Below are 17,910 nucleotides of genomic sequence, written 5' to 3'. Positions count from 1 at the left end.
CAAATAAAATCTGAACTTTATGCTGCAGAACTGAAAGACTTTAGCACAGTAATAATAATGCTCTGAATTCTGTGATAGCCTTAGGATGTAAACATGAGCTGAAATAGAAACCTTACTCTGAATATGCCCCAAAAGGCAATCAGTTCAATTTTTTAATATAAAATAACTTTATTGATGCTTTCATTAGGATGCTCAGTAAACTTGTAGTACAGTTTGAGCATCTCTGATTTTAGAGTTTCTGAAAACCTTCTGCTTCAGAAAATCTTCTGTTTTTAGATTGTTTTCAAATGTAGGTAGGGAACATTGTAATATGGAACTTGATTACTTTTTAAGATTATTTTTTTTTCCCCCTTTCTTTCATGAATTCAATGAAGTATGAATGGTGGGATTGGAAAGAACAATTTTTACAGTGCTTACAGAATTCTGGATTCTATTAAGCATAGTTACTGACAAATAGTAATGCTGTAGTAAAATACCAGTTGTGCCAGGAGGATTTTTCTATTCTAAAATGGGCAGAGAAAGTAGCTGTAGGAGGCATGGGTATCAAGAGTAAATGGTGAAGATACACAAGATAAATGGAATTTAATAAAGTAAGTGAAAGAAACAGTATGATTTACAAGAAGCACTTCTGCTATTGCAAACTGCAGTTCTATATCTTCTCAGAAAAAGTCTTAGAGATTGCAGTTGTTGGATTGTGGAGATCGTTCTTGCTCTAGGCCACATCCAGGTTTGGGAGGGTGAGGTGCATTATATCAAATTGGACTTCTCTTGGTATTACCCCTTCATTAGTTATTGTTTATCAGACAGCTAAAGTTCAGGTTGTGGTTTTTTCTTCATTTGTGTTTACCTCTACAGAACTGCCAATTAAAGCTCCTTTCCCAAGCGCTGTAAGAATCCCAGGGATTTGCCTAAACAATACTTTTGCCTCAAACTGTTTCATGAATAGCTCTTTGCCAGCGATATGCTTCTTTGTCTGTGGCCTTTCTTGAGATCCTCTTGTGCTTTTTTGTGTGTTTTTCAGTGTGCTCTGCTTTTGTGGGCATGTGGTTATGGTTTTATATTCATGAAGAGAGAGATCTGTGGACAGCCATGACTGCACAGAACACTGAGGCTGTAATTAAGGTCACGAAATTGCTTATATGCTTTTGGTATTCCTGATTGTGCCTCTGACACTCTTGCTTTTCTTGATTGTAGGTTGGACTTGCCAGACATTTCCAAGCAGATTCTGTTCCCCAAGGCAGTCTATCACAGCTGACTGGATAACTGAATACTGCATTGATGAACAGAAATTCACTGAGATGACATAGGGAGGGGTGTCAAGGACAATGGTGCAGAAAAAGAAAATCTGTCCTCGGTTACTCGACTATCTTGTGATCATTGGAGCCAGGTAATGTAAACGCGTCTCAGTAGAGGGGGGATAAATAGCCTAGCATCCATTGATGGAGCCTTGCTTGGTGCTGAGGAAAGTGCTTTCTGGAATACATGCCGAATGCTACCATGATGGGAGCATCTACTTGGGCCAGGGCACTTTTTGAAAGATACTGGTGCAGCCAAAGTTTTTTTAACTTGCAATCTTTAGACTCCTTTTCAAGGGTCTGTAAAGGGTGACTTAAGAAAAGCCAATTTATATATGACTCTCTGGTAACCTGTGTATCTGAAGTTCTTTGCTTCTATTGGCATTAGGGTAGAGGGATTCACAAACTGAAAATACTGAAAGCCACATGCAAGTAAAATACTAGTTTGGGGTTACTTTTCTAGCTTTTGAACTGTAGTCTGTAAACTCAGTTTAAAAAAAAGTAATCTGGAACTTGCCTTACTTGGCTGTTTCTCCCTCTAATACTCATTTATCTTTGTAAGAATGATATGAATGCTTTCTTTTTTTAAAGTCTTATTAACTATCAATGCTTATTTAAAGTCTTATTAACTAACTATGCTTATTTACTTAAAGCATATATGAGATGTGGTGTTGATATGTGTACTGTTTGTCAAATACACAAGTGCTCAGTAAATGATATTTTTCTTTATTTGAAGTTCATGCAGTAACTTTCTGCTAGTCTATTTAATGGGTGTATTCCAGAGTCTGTTTTACTTTCATTTCTAAATATTAGTGGTTTATGTGCATCAGCCTGTCGCTTTACCTCCCACTTTCTTTTCAGAATACTTGGAGTGCAATATTTAAATAGGCTAAGTGGAGTAATTGACGTAATCCTAAATAATAATTATTTTTATTGTTGTATTTTATGGACAGAATAATTTAATAGTTTAATTACTTCTTATTGTCTGTGGAAAAATAACTAAGTTTTCCATATATGTGTCACTGACTACGAAAAGAAGGAGGACGCAATGTTAACGGCCTCCTCCAGTGATGCTTGTAGCATCTGATATTCTCACTTAGAAATTTGCTAGCATCGCTTCTGGACTCCTGCAGTTCTCTTGCTTTTTGCTGGGCAGTAGTAGCTAGATCGCTAATGCTCAGAGGTCTGTTTTCTCATTAGGCACTTCAACAAATGCCTGTTGATAAGAGTTGGAGCTGACTGAAGTAGCTTCTACGGCAAAGTCCTTAGGAGCTCCATGTGGTCTTTACCATTATATCTTGTTATCCACCATGCACAAATAGCAATGCCTTTTGGAAGTATTCCCTTTTATTAGATGCAAATTTTCTAAATGTCCAAGACGACTGTTTTTGTAGCTAATATTACTGCACAGGCATGACCTGATGTTATATTCACCAGTATTTTGTCGATGGCACTTTTTTTAACCTTTTACTGCCAAACAGACTCTTTAATCAGTACCAGCATTATTTGACATTTCTTCAGCAGATGATGCATTAGTTGTGTCCACTAATATATAAAAGCTTTTTAGGGTTTCCTTTTTCTTTTCATACAGTATTTCAGTACTTAACTGCACAGGCAGTATAAATTTTGTTACCAATTTATGCTTTATTACCTAAGCATTTTTACATTAATAAAGTATTGACTTGGGAGAATTAGTCAGCAGAGCTATTTACACCAGTGATTTTCTTTTGTAAATTACAAACATTCTGTTATAACTTGTTTGGGTTTTCTCACCTCTCAGATAAGAGAAAAGCAAGTGTCATTTGTATTTTTAAATGGGCAAATCTAAAGTATCAAGGTGAGAAAATATGTTGTATGAGGTCTCATAGGAGAGTGATGGTGGAGCCAGGTCTCCTACATTCCATTTAGTAAACACAATACTAAATGTTAATTACTTTAGAAAATGGTGAAGATCAGACTTTATAGCAAAGGGGTCAAACCAGAGAGAGGTTGTTCTGGGGATATAGTTTTCTTCCTTCAGCTATGTGGATCTCGTACTATTTCTCTGGCAGTTATTCAGTAACTTTCATGGAAAAGTAGTGGTAGGAAAATACTTAATACCTTTAAAGACTGTTCTGCTGGTGGAAAATTAGGAATAAACAGTATTGCCTTTCTGTCTTTGTGTTCCATTAGTGATTTGTGGTACAGAGGTTGGTGAGCCACATCGTTAAATAGGTCTGTATGTTACTACCCAGCTTTTATAGTAACTTAGGCTTCAAATCCAACTTGAAAATCAAACACAGAAAAAAGTATGTATCTATGGTTGCTAGAAATTTTTAATTAAAATTTTACAGAATGAGGTCCATATCATTCCACCATTTGTCTGAGTTCTTTCCTAGTAAATTCTTGGGTTTCCCAGTTAGGAATTGATACTAGATTTTATAATTTAATTTTTCATCTTACTTATAAATGGCTGAAATCCAGGGGATTTTCATCTGACTATATTTGGAGAGGGACAGTGTATTTCCTATCCAAGTGTTGCCCAGAGACGTGTGCAGTTAAATTAATTTTGGAAACCAAAGTCAGAGAAACATGACAATATGATGTTCTCCTGGGAGCAACATACTCCTGAAGAAGTCCTTTTCTTGGTCAAATTTGAACAGGCTCCTTGTTGGGCCTTGATAACAATGATAGAGACTTTTTTATTTAACCTTTCTGCAGTTGTGGCCTTATGCTAGTGGTTGAGCATTGCGGCTAGTGACTGAGAAGCTGCAATTTCCCTGTATAGTAGGGGAGAGAAGAAACAAAAGTTGAAGCTGAGCCCACAGGCTCCTGGCGTGTTAGTAGGGAGATACCAAAGATCTTTATTGGCATTAGTCAACTGTGTATGATTTTTTTGTTTGCTTTTTTTTTGTAGGCAGCCAAGTAGTGATAGTGTTGCTCAGACTCCTGAACTGCTGCGACGTTACCCTCTAGAAGACCACGTGGACTTTCCTCTACCACCTGATGTTGTATTCTTCTGCCAGCCAGAAGGATGCCTGAGCGTGAGGCAAAAACGTATGAGCTTCCGTGATGACACTTCCTTTGTCTTCACTCTCACAGACAAGGATACAGGTGTCATTCGCTATGGAATCTGTGTCAACTTCTACCGCTCCTTTCAGAAGCGAGTACCCAAGGAGAAGGGAGAAGGCACAGGGGGCCATCGAGCTCGGGAGGGACAGAAAATCCCCAAATCTGCAGATCCATCTGCACCCCAAGAGGAAGTTGCCACCGAGAGTTCAGAGAGTGGTTCTTCACTGCAGGCTCCAAGTACAGAATCTACCCCAGATGTGAATCGATCACCGCACAGTAAGCGTCTGGCCAAAGGCAGCCATCGCTCTCGGAACAGCACTCTGACTTCTCTGTGCATCCTTAGTCATTATCCCTTCTTTTCCACCTTTCGTGAATGTCTGTACACCCTCAAGAGGCTTGTGGACTGCTGTAGCGAAAGATTGTTGGGCAAGAAATTGGGGATCCCTCGTGGGGTGCAGAGGTATGTTGAGTGGGAAGAAAGAATTTTTTTCTTCCTACTGTTTATGTCCAGGGCTGCAATTGTCTGTGTGGCAAATTGTGGCTACAGGTGTGGTTGCAAGAAGCAGCCCTACACCTATGGTTGACCTTTTTGCTGTTTTAATCCAGGATCATGGTAGGAAAAGGAAATTTTTGTGGTTATTTCCTTAAAACGCCTCTGTCTCATTCTGTAACCTGGTATGATTTTCATTTTTGATATGCCTAAGGAGGCACTATCCTGCTAAGAACTGACTGAGCGTGATCTTTTCTGAAGCTGAGCACTGAGCTGTTATTGTTGCTTTGGCATATAAGCTTCGTGGCAGTGTACGTCAGGACTGATTCTCTGGCAAATTAGAAACAGCCAAGAAATAACAGAGACAATTTCCAATTGGGGCAAGAGGGAAATGATGAAAGTGTGCTTAACGAGCTTATGAAACAATCTGAACTTCAGTGTGGGAGAGAAAAGACTAGAGAAGCAGGAACGGCTGAAAGAGATCAAAGTATGATATCTGAAGGGGAGAGGGAGGAAACAAAGGAGCTGTCTAGGAAGCATATTGGAATGGGGGTTGGTAACAGCAAATTAACAGGAACTTGGTGTATTTTTAATATAATGTAGTAATCTTACATATCTGCTATTATAATGTTGGGTATGTAACAAAAGCTGTTGCACCGTAGGGTACAGAAGGAAGGATGTATTTACGTATATCAGTCATGGATGTGTATCTGTGCTATTGTGTCTGACACCCACATTCCAGGATGATATTTTCCTTTCCAATATGCTAAGTGAAAAGAGGAAACACAAAATGAATCTCTGGAGAAGGAGGGCGTTATCTCAATAGTAAGAGGGACGGGGATTGTGAGATAGCTCATGATTTTGGTGAAGTAGCTTGGTACTTTCCAAGTTTAACTTGTCAAAAGCAAAAAATGACAGAGCATCTATCATTCTCATCTTTATAAGCTCTTTTAATTTTGCATGAAAGGGGAAATCTGTCCCGTTCACAGACCAATAGCCTATTTCTTGGGTTACTGCCTTGGAATAGTTCTGGGAGAATGTCCTGGGCTTATGACTGACTCCTGCATTAGCAGATTTATCACCTGAATCCACTGACTGTTGGGGAAAAAATAATTCTGTCAGAACAAAACTCCCCCTCTCCCACCCAATAGAAGTATATATTAAGGGAGCTTGTTTTGTCATTTGGTTTAGTCTGATAATTACTGAGGCAGAAAAAAAGCTAAATTTCATTATTTTCCTCAACTCTGTGAGCTCATCTGATTTTTGAAAGGGTTGCTAAATTATTCCAGTGTTTGAATGACGTGGTATTTGAAAAATTTGCTCTTGTTGGACATAACTCTTAAAGAGAAGAACTGAGTGACAGATGAGGAGGGCAAGAGAAGGAACGCTGAGCATGCATCTCTGGGAAGAGTAAAGCAGCAGGTTTGAATTACCATGTGGTTTGCAAGCCATGACCTGGACAAGTAGAATAGTTTTGAGGTGGTGGCAGAATAAAGGTGAAACTGAATCCTTACAGCTTGCAAAACGTTGGGTCTGCCTGTTAACAACCTAACGTCCTGCCCATTACAAGAAGCTGAAGGAAGAATAGAGCATGAGAAGCATCATGGTTCCTCACAGGTGTATCACTTACTCAGCATAATCTCAAATTGCCGTTCTGACCTCTCCATATTTGTCTAACTCTTCTTCCTTCCTGAAGTCTCCAATGTCATCATATTTTTTCTTTTTCTTTAATTTTTTTTAAAGTTGTGAACTAGGTAGAACCTCTAACTTGAACCCATACCATTCTAAGGGATCTATCACAGTAACTGAAGATATTTATCAGGCTGAAGTTTTTTGAAGAATGGCTACAGCAGGTTTGCAGCCTTCACTGTGCTACAACATTAAGGGCTGAAGTGGACAAGCAATTTTGTTTCCCTTGTCAGACCCAGTTTCAAGTTTTGAAGCTCTGAAGGCCCTGAACAATGCTGTATGTGCGTTTTGGCCAGCCCGCCTGTGAGCTACAAGTTTGCAGATTGCTAGCTTAGGGCATGGAAAAATTGCTGCTTGCTTATTTTGTTAAGGTACCTAAATCCTTTCTAGACAGCTTTCAGAAATTAATACTCTCAGCTGAAATGCATCCACTTCTGCCATGGGTTATTCAGCTCTTAAGAATGATACAATGCAATTTAGGATAGAATGAAAAAGAGTATTTTATCAAGCTGAAACAATCTGGGAGATCTTGCTGTGGCATATTTTTGTTATCTCAGGAGCAGTTCCTATTCTTGTGAAGGTCTGTAGGACTGCTGCAAGCAGAATCCGACAGTCAATTAGTCTGCCACAATTCTGGAGGAGATAGGAGAGTATCCTACATGCATGCTGGATTTCAACCACCAGAGCGATGAGAGATCTTCAGAGATCTGGACCTAACGGAACCTTTTAAAGGAATGAATGAACTCTGAGGTGGAAGTGACATACTTGTGTTGATTCCTGCCACAGAGAGATTTATTCTTCCCCACAGTGGTTGTTTCAGTAAGCTTAAATCCCTACCTGCCATTACTTTCTGCCCAAATGTTTGTTAGCTGCATCTTTTAATTCCTGGTGGAAGAGCCTTGCGGAATGGCTGTCAAGTGAAGCTCTTGGAGTATTAACCTTGTTGTTCTCCCTGTACAGGGATACAATGTGGCGGATTTTCACAGGCTCCCTCCTGGTGGAAGAAAAGTCTAGCGCGTTGCTACACGACTTGCGGGAGATTGAGGCCTGGATATACCGGCTGCTCCGTTCACCAATGCCTGTTGCTGGTCAGAAGCGGGTGGATGTGGAAGTCTTGCCACATGAGTTGCAGCCGGCTCTGACCTTTGCTCTTCCTGATCCATCCCGCTTCACATTGGTGGATTTTCCATTACATCTGCCTTTGGAGTTGCTGGGAGTGGATGCCTGCCTGCAGGTGCTGACCTGCATCCTTCTGGAACACAAGGTAAGAAGGGAAGAGTTAATCTTTGATAGGTACGTGGGAAGTCCTGCCCTCTTCAAAACCAGGGTAGGCTGGATGTGTGGAACAGCTGTCTCCTGCACTGCCTGGAATCAATTTGTCTGCAGGGGGGGAGGAATAGCTCCTTCTGAGGTTCCTGTTCTGAAAAGTTTTACTCTCATTCAAAAAAGCACCTGAAGCTTCTTTTCAGACAGATTAATGGAGGGTCATCCAGTTCACAGCCATCAAATCAGAGGCCTGCAGGCTGACATCTTTGTATACCCCTGGGGGGAGAAATAGAAGTGAATGGTTGCTGCAGTGCTAATGTGAGTTTCTTTGGTTTCAGGTTGTATTGCAGTCCCGAGATTATAATGCGCTCTCAATGTCTGTGATGGCCTTTGTGGCTATGATCTACCCATTAGAGTACATGTTCCCAGTAATTCCTCTGCTTCCCACTTGCATGGCCTCTGCAGAACAGGTACATATTTTTCCTTTATTGGTATTTTGCAAAGGATGTTTCTATGATGTCTGGAACTTATATAGGAGTAATCCTTGTTTCCTTCCCTGCTGTTTTCTCAGGGATTGTAGCAAAGTTTGCCTTGCAAAGAATGTTCTTTGAGGACCAGCAACTATTTAAATTGTAGGTAACACCACTTATTTAGGGTATCTTCAAAGCATGCTTAGTGAATAGTATAACTCAAAGCAGTAGCTCACAGTAGTTCACAAGCAATGGACTAAAAGGCCATAGATCCACAATCTTATGATGAGTATTTACCTCCCCTGCCGCTAACTGAATATTAAGGTTTGTTAGAGACAGTTCAGAATCATATTTAAGGATGCTTGAGGGCTCTTGATGCAGAGTTTAGAAACTATTGACTGCAATTTATTCCCCTCAGAAATATGAATTGTTGAGTTACTTCAGCTGGGAGCCTTACCAATAGTCATCTCTCTGCAGGAGCTCATTATTTTGCTTGGCAAGACAGAATTCAGGCCATCTTACTGCTTCAGTGCTATCCTGCAACTGATGCTGCAGGTTTGTTCTTGTACCCTTGGAGATGACCAACTGTTCTAGATTTAAAGAATAAATTAGCCTCCCAAGCCACTGGTCTCAAGCTGCTACTTGCCTTACTGATCTAAACCTTTTCCCTCTGCTGATTCCTTTATCAGAAACAACCTGAATTTCCCCTTAGGTTTTCCATATACATTTGAAAAAAAAGTGTCTATTTCTTCTGCTTCCTAGAGATGTTATTGTTTTGAAACTAAATTACTGTTACAAGGGTAAGGGTAAAGCCCTTGCAAGGATAAAGCCATATTTACAATGGCACAGACTCAGTTTGAGCTGACGGTGTATTCATCTGTGACTTGCTTCTTCTCTAGTCAGGCTCTTACTCTGAACATCTTTTTTCTTGGTCCATGATAGATGTGGCAAGCTGCTAGATTAGCTAAGTTTTTTCCAAAGAGCCATGCAGCCATATAAATTACTTCTGGGGGGATGAGGAGGACACAGCACAGGAGGTGGAAATTTTTTTTTTTCTAGATGAAAATTGAAGGTCTCTAAGCAGGAGCTTTTCTTCTTTTTTTTTTTTTTTTAATGTTTCTATTGTATGGGATTAATTACTTCATTATCAATGCTTTATGTGTTGTCTCTTCTGTTGTAAACATACTGTAGTTAATAAATAATTATTTGGGAAGAACATGGTGTTATCAAATGCAGATCTTATCCTTATTAAAGTCTGTCTTTCTCTCAGTTGCTTCTAGCCCCTACACCTTATATCATTGGTGTTCCAGCAAGTTTCTTCCTTTACAAACTGGATTTTAAAATGCCTGATGATGTATGGCTTATTGACCTGGATACCAATAGGGTAAGTGGTGCCCATAAGGACTTGTGGCTTTGTTTACAGGGAACAGTGCACTTTCATCAATGTACCCACTGAGAATTTAAGAATGCCTGGCCTCAGTCTGCCTTTGCCACTCCCGTCTTAAACTTTAGGATTCAGTTCCTTGCTGTTTCTCAAGGTCCCCATTTCTTTTGCTCATAAAGCATTCTTTTACAGTTAATCCACCTGGCTATATCATTAGAAGATAAATCCCCAAACAAATGATACAACTGTCTTCTTGAGTAATTGTGACCCTGTCTCTGATAGCCCTACCTAAGAAACACAATCTGATAAGAGCCTTCCAGCCACGTTGGTTGTCATGATTCAAATGGGACTACGTATCCTGCTTTCTACTGGGGCCTGAGCAAGGCTATGTGAAGGGAAATGTCTGTAATACCTTCTACTTGATGGAAATTCCAAAGGATGAGTGTGGGTCCATTTAAACTTCTCTTTTTTTTGTGGTAAATGATAAAGTCACTGCTCCATTGTTTGTGATATTGTGAACAATAACAGCCATAAAGTAGTGAAAATCAAAGTATTTATGCAGGTGTCTGTGTGTGGGGGTGGTGGTGTGGGGTTTTTAAAATTAGTTATTTTACTTTATGGCTTTTATTCCTTGACCTCTGGAGTAGTGGTTATTCAGGAGATTCTGTTTTGGGAATGACTACAGCTGGGGAATTTTTAGTCTTTTGCTGTGCTTAATTCCAGGTGATTGTTCCCACAAATGCAGAATCTTTGCCAGCACTGCCAGAACCAGAAGCTTCAGAGCTGAAAAAGCATCTGAAACAGGTAATAAGCACTTTGGGAAAAGGACTTGTATTCAGTAGAACTTGGCAGATGTATTCTTGCGCAGCTCTTCTGCTATACTGGACAAGAATGCAAGTCAGCAAATGTAAAGCAAAATGTGTTAAAAGCAGGTGTGTATCCTGGCACATCAGATGGATGTGAAAACGCATCAGACTACTTAGAATACTCTTGTTCAAGAAAGTGCCCCTTGGTCACTCATGGAGAGGTCTGCTTTTTGGAATGTGGAGGTGGGCTAATCAGTAGGGTGGCTGATTAAACAATGTTATAGGGGTGTCATCTTTTCAGCTTAATCTTGTTTCGAATTCCTCCAGAGGACTTAATTGTAATTTTTGTTACCTGTTTCATCTTTTGCTGTATCTGCTGCTTCCACCTTTGTCATTTGTCGGGGAAGCACAGAATTAGGAATTTTCTCTCAACCTGTTTAAGGCACCTGTTCCCTATAGTTGGCCAGTTAGAACACCTGCCACGTTAGAATACAACAGCATTTTGCGCTTTAAAAGCAGTATCAATTGATACAGATATTAAGTGGTAGTTATCCAGTTGCGGCTTTTCTATCTTAATGGAGAGTGTTAATTTGGAAAAGTGAGTGGTCACTGAGGCTTATAACTGCAGTTAATTTCTTAGCCAGGTGAGGGATAATTTGAAATGTTCCTGGACACAGCAGACGGTTTCTGGTTTTTAATGTTGTTTGGGGCTAACTTGTTTCCAGTTGGTGCAGTAAGTTCTAGATTCCTCCTTTACATTTGCCATGTGGGCTTTAAACTCTGACTTGATCCATCAAGCTGTGATCATCTTTGTTTCCCCTCCATTCACAGATCTGTGTGTGAGATCTCAGTCTCTCCTCTCAGGTCCTGCTAAGCCATTAATCAGCTTGGGTCATCCTGGCTGATCGTGTCAAGCAGGTTTTATCTCTTTATTTCTGTTTTCTTTATGCACGCTGCATGCAGTATCTAAAGGTAAAGTGTGCTACTAATGTGATGAGTTCTGCTCTTTCTCTCTCCTCTTAGCCCAGGAGAGCAAAGTGTGTAACCTCTGTGATACCCCCGTACCTGCTGTCAGCACAGATGGAAGCGATGTGTGGCTTGGAGTTTCCTTAGATCCACCTTCCCCCCACTTCTGCCTCACCCCCTTGCAATTTCAGGCACTATTCAGCAAGGCAAAGTTGGATAGTGGAAGAACAAATTGCAATTTACTTGAAGACATATTTAAAATTCTCAGAGTGTTTACCCAAATTCAGGTGACATCATTATGTATTCCTATAGGCATTATCATTAATAGTTGACCATTGGCAAAACTACTGGTTGCTGTACAAAGTAGAGAAGACTAAATTGTGGCCCACATCACTAAGGTTGACACTTTTGTGTGCCTTTGGGTCTTAGTGTCAATGAATGAAATTCAGGATATCTGCTTTTAAACTGCAGTAGAAGGCTCTTAGCTGCATCAATAAGGACAGCAGCTTCCACTTTCCAAAGTGGCCAGATGTGAATGTTTGGGGGTGGGGCAGTTAGACCTCGCTCCCAAGATGTGCTTATTTTGTGGTCCCTTTTATTTCCTCTCATTTGTGATATTTGGTAGTAATAGATTTTTTTTTTTCCTTCCATCTTTTTCTCTGTGGTCATGTGTTCGTCTTGGCTCTGATGGGCTGCTGGTGTTATCATATGATCTTCCATCTTGCCTCCAGTGTCTGGTTAGCATGACTGCAATCACTCAGAAACAGCTGCTCACTCCTGACAAAAAGGTTCTTTATTTTATTCTTTTCCCCTCAATTTTCCATTTTAGCCTTTTCCTTTGGAGTTTTGGTTTTTGTTTTGTTTTATATATTTATTTCTTTTTGAAATAAAAAGATGAAGACTCAGTGGGCAAATGGGAGAAATGAGGAAGATTTAGGATAGGTCTGGGTGTCCAGGACTGTTTTACCACTTGTGCTGCTCCAGTGCATATCCATGAAGATGTTATGAGGGTTGAAGAGGATGGTAGCTTTATGGAGAGATGAAGACCTCATTCAGACGGGAAGTGGTTTGCAGGGATACAGGCAGATGTCTCTGTAAAGGTGTCTTCACATTGGCCTGGGATATCAAAACTCACTGGTTGAATGGCCAAGTTGCAAGACAATTTTCAAGGCGTCTAGGTCCCCAGATGTATTCAAATTACACATGGGAATAACTCTATAAGTTGTACACAGTGCCATATTACTTGTGATCCAATTTGGACTATCTGTTTTCATGTCATGAATGATCTAGCAAACTGGACTTCTGTGCTACCCCTTGTCTGGCTCCAGGACTGTTTCAGGATTGAGGAGATCATTTTGACAATTCACATAAAGGAGGGCCTGGAGATATTTGTTGACTCAGCGTAGGAGATAGTTTAAGACAAAATAATGGAGCATGCACAATTGTTGCAGTTGCCTAGAGGGCAGGGTAGCTCTGATCTCTCTCTTGTTCCTTGAATAACTTTTCTTGCTGAATGCATGCATAATGTTGTCCTTTGTTAGGCACTGGCCAGCATGAGTCTGAATACTCAGCCCATTCTTAATCTAGAGAAGTTCCACGAGGGGCAGGAGGTGCCACTGCTACTGGGAAGACCACAGAATGATTTGCAGTCTACTCCCTCCACAGAATTCAACCCTCTGATCTATGGCAACGATGTGGACTCTGTGGATGTGGCTACCAGGTGAGGCTGAACAGGAAGGTAGTGTTGAATCTTCATAAAGTTTGCAGTTGAAGGCAGCACAGACAGTTCTGCAGGTCCAGTGGCGGAAGCACCATCTTCCAGGTTCTGCTGCAGGTTCTACTTTACATCACTGGAAAAAAAGAGCAGAAATGACAGTGTTTTATCTTAGATCTATTAATTTCATGAACATAACAATGTATCTTCAGGGAGTGTTTTGTTTCTTGCATTTTCCTATAGATCATCCGCCTTACCAAGACTTCTCGGTTTGATATTGTATCCTCAGCTTAGATCACAAGCTTTGAACTACAAAAAAACCTGCAGACTTAGTTGTCACCCAGCTAGTGGATATGAGAATGATGTCCCTCATTGGGTGGGTCTTGGTGTCGAAGTGGTGAATTAAAACAAAGTGATTTCTTGGGTTGGGTTTTTTTTGTTTGTTTGTTTTTCCTTAAAGACAACTGTTTTCTAAGTCTTAGTTTTTCGTACTGGGTTACCATTCTTCAAAGGTTTGAAACATTGCCTACTGCATACCTTTTAAAGGCTCTCTGTCTTCTTTTCTGTTGTGTTCTGTGTTTTTATCTGGTATATTGTTCTCTGTTTCTTTTTAGGGTTGCTATGGTGAGATTCTTCAACTCTCCAAATGTTTTGCAAGGTTTCCAGATGCATACTCGCACTCTCCGTCTCTTCCCACGACCAGTAGTGGCCTTCCAGGCAAATTCTTTTCTTGCCTCTAGGCCAAAGCAAACACCTTTTGCTGATAAGCTTTCCAGGACACAGGCAGTAGAATACTTTGGAGAATGGTCACTCAACCCTACTAACTATGCTTTCCAAAGAATTCATAACAGTAAGTTTTGGTCTTGCCTTTCCTGCACTTGGATGTAATGCTGGAACTTTAAAAAGGAGAGAGATTCTAGGGGTAGACTTAGTTTTACACTATATTATTCCTACTGGGGAGGGAAATCCAGTTCAAGGGACATTTTCCTGTTTTTTACATATGTCCTCATTCATTCTACCAAGTTAGCACTGCTATTAACCACTTGCTCCTCCAATTAATTTTACCTTGTCTTGTTTGATTACAGAGAAGTCTTGTAGGCTTCTTAGAGTAGGGACTGTCCCTTCCTTTGTGCAAGACTTAGTAGAGGATAGCCTCACCGTGAATGAAGGCTCAGACAGCAATAAATGAGTTCAGTTACCTCTCTCATTGTTTTGTTGTGCAGACATGTTTGACCCAGCACTAATTGGTGACAAACCGAAGTGGTACGCTCACCAGCTGCAGCCCATCCACTATCGTGTCTATGACAGTAATTCACAGCTGGCTGAAGCACTGAACGTCCCAGTAGAGAAAGAAACAGACTCTGATCCCACTGATGACAGGTTAGTGGGGAGCATAATCCTCGTCACATGACAGTTACTTCAGATTGCTGTGCCTCTCCTACTTCTCGTTTGCAGCCTTTCCTCTAGCCTGACAGGTTGCTGTTTCATTTCTCTGTCTGGGCAGAATACTGACACTGAAGTAAATTTTCTCACTGCTCTGTCATCACAGCAAACTCTTAATCCTTTTCTAGTGTCTTCTCAAGCCTTCATTTAATGTGATTCTCCATTTGTATTTTCCTGTTTTCTTTTGCTACCTGTATGCCACCTGACATGTGGTATTTCCTCCCACCCTAATGCTTTTTTCTTCCATGCTGTTTTCTCTGGTTATTTCTGTTGCAGTACTGCAAGTACACCCACCCATCCTACCACTCTTTCAAATCTCTACTCAGTGCCCATAGTTACACGAGGCTTGTTTGTACTACCCACTGCCTGATACGTCCTTGTGTGTTCAGTAAAATGAGAGTAAAGTTTTTTGTTATAGTAGTTTTGGCCATATTTTCCAGAGTTTTGCATCTAGTTTTATTATCCTTCATTCTCTGCTAGCCTGTGACATCTTTCAGGCTTGGACTTGCACATCTTTTATGTTCTACACAGCACCAGTCGTCCTGACAAAATGGGATTTATCATTAGTATAAAAAGGGAATGTTTTTACTTGTGATTTCCAGTTCCCTTGAAATCGTCCTACACACACACACACAGAGAGAATTAATACCCTACTCCCTGCTCACTTATGTTTGACCTCATTAACTTTGCTTGAGAGGTTTTAAATGTCTTCCCATGTGTCTCTTGATGTACCCCAAAGTTATTTCATTTGCTCTGACCTTTCATGAAGTTGGCTTCTGACTCTTGCCAGAAGTTTGTTTGTAGAGACTGTAATATCGGGAGATTTTTAAGAAGCCCATGAAAACAGCGCCGATTCACATCTTTGAAATATCAGGCCCTGCTGTTGCTGTTATGCTGCCACTCATCTCTCTTTCTCACCTGTTGTGGCAGTGGCAGTGACAGCGTCGACTATGATGACTCAAGTTCCTCCTATTCCTCCCTCGGTGACTTTGTCAGTGAGATGATGAAATGTGATATTAATGGCGATACCCCAAGTGAGTAACTTTGAGCTGTACTTTCACAAGGTCCACATAGGTTCCTCTTCCCCAGTCATCTGCACTGTGGGGAAAAATGCCTCCTCTAAGTCCCTGAATCAGAGCAAAATATTGTTCCATTGTAGTCTTGCTCTCAGGTAGAACTGTCTTCTGAACTCCTTCAATATCCAGGGGTAGGCTGAAAAAAGACGTTTCTTCTGCTTATAAACAATGCCCTCCAGAGGACACTGAGAGGAGGAAGAACAGAAATAGGTGCTGCTGAACAAAACCAGCTCACGAGATCTGGAAACAACCTGCTGCTGCCAGTAGATCCTGTGCAACAAGGGCAGCAGATTACTAGCTTTCTCCTGCCCCCGTGTATTGGTTCTCAGTGCTGGCTTTAATGAGTCACTCTGTCCTAGTGAGGACAGGAAAATGCATTCTCTGTGGCTTATGTAGAGGCTGCAGCAATAGCTTCTCTTGTGAAAGTGGGAAGCTCACTTTCTTCAATGATCTAAATCTAGGAATGCCAACACATTTCCTATGTCTGAAGGACAAGAGGTAATAATAATCATACGTTGCAACAAAAGAAATTCTGCCTGGGCATAAGGAGGAAGATCTTAATGGTTAGTGTAATTACACAGGTTCCCCAGATCACAGTAGAATGTCAAGCCTTGGAGACTTCCAAAACTCAGTGGGACAAGGCCCTGAGCAACTTGCTTTAACTTTGAAGTTACCCCTGATTTGAGCCGAGAGTTGGAATAGATGACCTTCAAAAGCCCTTTACAACCTAAATTTTTACGCAAGTTTATTCCACTGAGCAGTCTTCATCTGCTAGGGATCTTTAGTTAGATGGGCAAAAGGCTGAGGAAGGCAGTGTTCTTTAATGCAAAATGATGTGTTGCAGATGTTGACCCCCTGACTCACGCAGCCCTTGGTGATGCTAGTGAAGTGGAATTTGATGATTTTCAAGAATATTCAGGGGATCTGGATGAACAGGCCATGGACAGTGAAAACTCCCAAGAGAACAACCAGCCTCGTTCAAGTTCCAGTACTACAGCCAGTAGCAGCCCCAGCACTGTCATCCATGGAGTGAATCATGTGTGTACTGAGATGAGTTCAGCCCCAAGATCAGCGTATTAGGATATAAAGAATGGGAGAATGCAGGTGGTTCTTTCTGAGAAGGGCAAAAGCTAATAGGACTGTGAAACCACACACAGATTAAATTGCATGCTCTTTCTGGATTTTCTGAGGAAGGTGGAGTTTACTGGTACTCTCTTATGCTGGGATAGAGCATTCCTGTACATAAAAGCTCCCACCCATTAAAAAATGCAGCATTAACAGAGAACAGTGACCCAGGTTGTGACTGCAGGAATTGCTTTTACAGAGTCTGGAAAGACCTGATGCATTAGAGGAACAGGGAGTGGGGTGGGGAAACACATGAATCTGTGGTCATTTAGGAAGAATGGGAGTTGCTTGCATAACCACAGAACAGGGTAAGGGAGAGCTGTTACCCTGAGCTAACACTTATCAGATCTGTTTTACAGGGGAGTAAGTCCCTAGAAATATGCACAAATACTGCAGCGTGTATAAAGTCCTAGATTAGAGCCATGGATAGTGGGAATGGGGTTGGGGCCCAGCAACAAACAGCAAGGACCCTTCAGACTTCCCAGTTTGAAATAATTGCTCTTGTCCTGCCCTTCAGTTGTATGTAACGCAAATTAGCGAACAGATCAATGATTTGACTGGTCCACAGGAGGCAGCAGAGTCAGCAGAAATGGAAGAGAAGTTGGTTGCTGGATTTTCAAACCATCTCACTTCCCTGCCACTGCAACCAAGCTTTCCCAAAATAAGCTTGGATCGTCGTGAGAGCGACAGCGCAGCTGGCAGCATGAGCTCTTCGGAAGGGGTGGTGAGGAAGCGAGAGTATGACAATCCGTACTTCGAACCACAGTATGGTTTTCCTACGGAGGATGAAGATGATGAGCAGGAAGAGAGCTACACCCCAAGATTTAACCAGAATCTCAATGGAAGCAGGTGAGTCCTCCTTGTCTCCTGCCCTTCTGTACAGCACTGTTGGGGTTTCCATCTGCTTAATGTAGTTTAACATTCATTTGTTTAAATGTCTTTTGCACCCGAAATGTATTGTTGATCACTCCCGTTGAAATTCTGTAAACCCTTCTGGTTTGAGTAAAGGCATTTGCTCAGTTCCCTCAGTTCCTTGCTTTTATGTAAGCAGTAGTAGCTAACAGAATTATCAGTTCTTCCTGGAAACATTCTAGTATGCTACCTACTGATTTCTGGAAAGCTTTAAGTGATTTTT

At 41.1% G+C, this 17,910-nt stretch overlaps 1 protein-coding gene across 1 annotated transcript in view; it reads left to right on the top strand.

The window, feature by feature from the left end:
• Nucleotides 1-1,199: 1,199 nt before the first annotated feature.
• The window catches only part of MADD (MAP kinase activating death domain), a 61,290-nt gene continuing 44,579 nt past the window's right edge, over nt 1,200-17,910 (top strand). The window contains 12 exon segments of the mRNA XM_035902905.1: nt 1,200-1,387; nt 4,192-4,806; nt 7,486-7,789; nt 8,130-8,261; nt 9,532-9,645; nt 10,369-10,449; nt 12,959-13,137; nt 13,746-13,981; nt 14,355-14,511; nt 15,505-15,608; nt 16,495-16,688; nt 17,344-17,624. Of these exon segments, the coding sequence (XP_035758798.1) occupies nt 1,326-1,387; nt 4,192-4,806; nt 7,486-7,789; nt 8,130-8,261; nt 9,532-9,645; nt 10,369-10,449; nt 12,959-13,137; nt 13,746-13,981; nt 14,355-14,511; nt 15,505-15,608; nt 16,495-16,688; nt 17,344-17,624 (2,459 nt within the window). The 5' untranslated portion in view covers nt 1,200-1,325.

The sequence above is a fragment of the Egretta garzetta genome, unplaced genomic scaffold, assembly GCF_000687185.1.
Source record: "Egretta garzetta isolate BGI_Z169 unplaced genomic scaffold, ASM68718v1 scaffold329, whole genome shotgun sequence".
In the NCBI taxonomy this organism is placed as follows: Eukaryota; Metazoa; Chordata; class Aves; order Pelecaniformes; family Ardeidae; genus Egretta; species Egretta garzetta.
The sequence above is the reverse complement of the archived record's forward strand: the minus strand, read 5'-3'. Positions and strand labels throughout refer to the sequence as shown.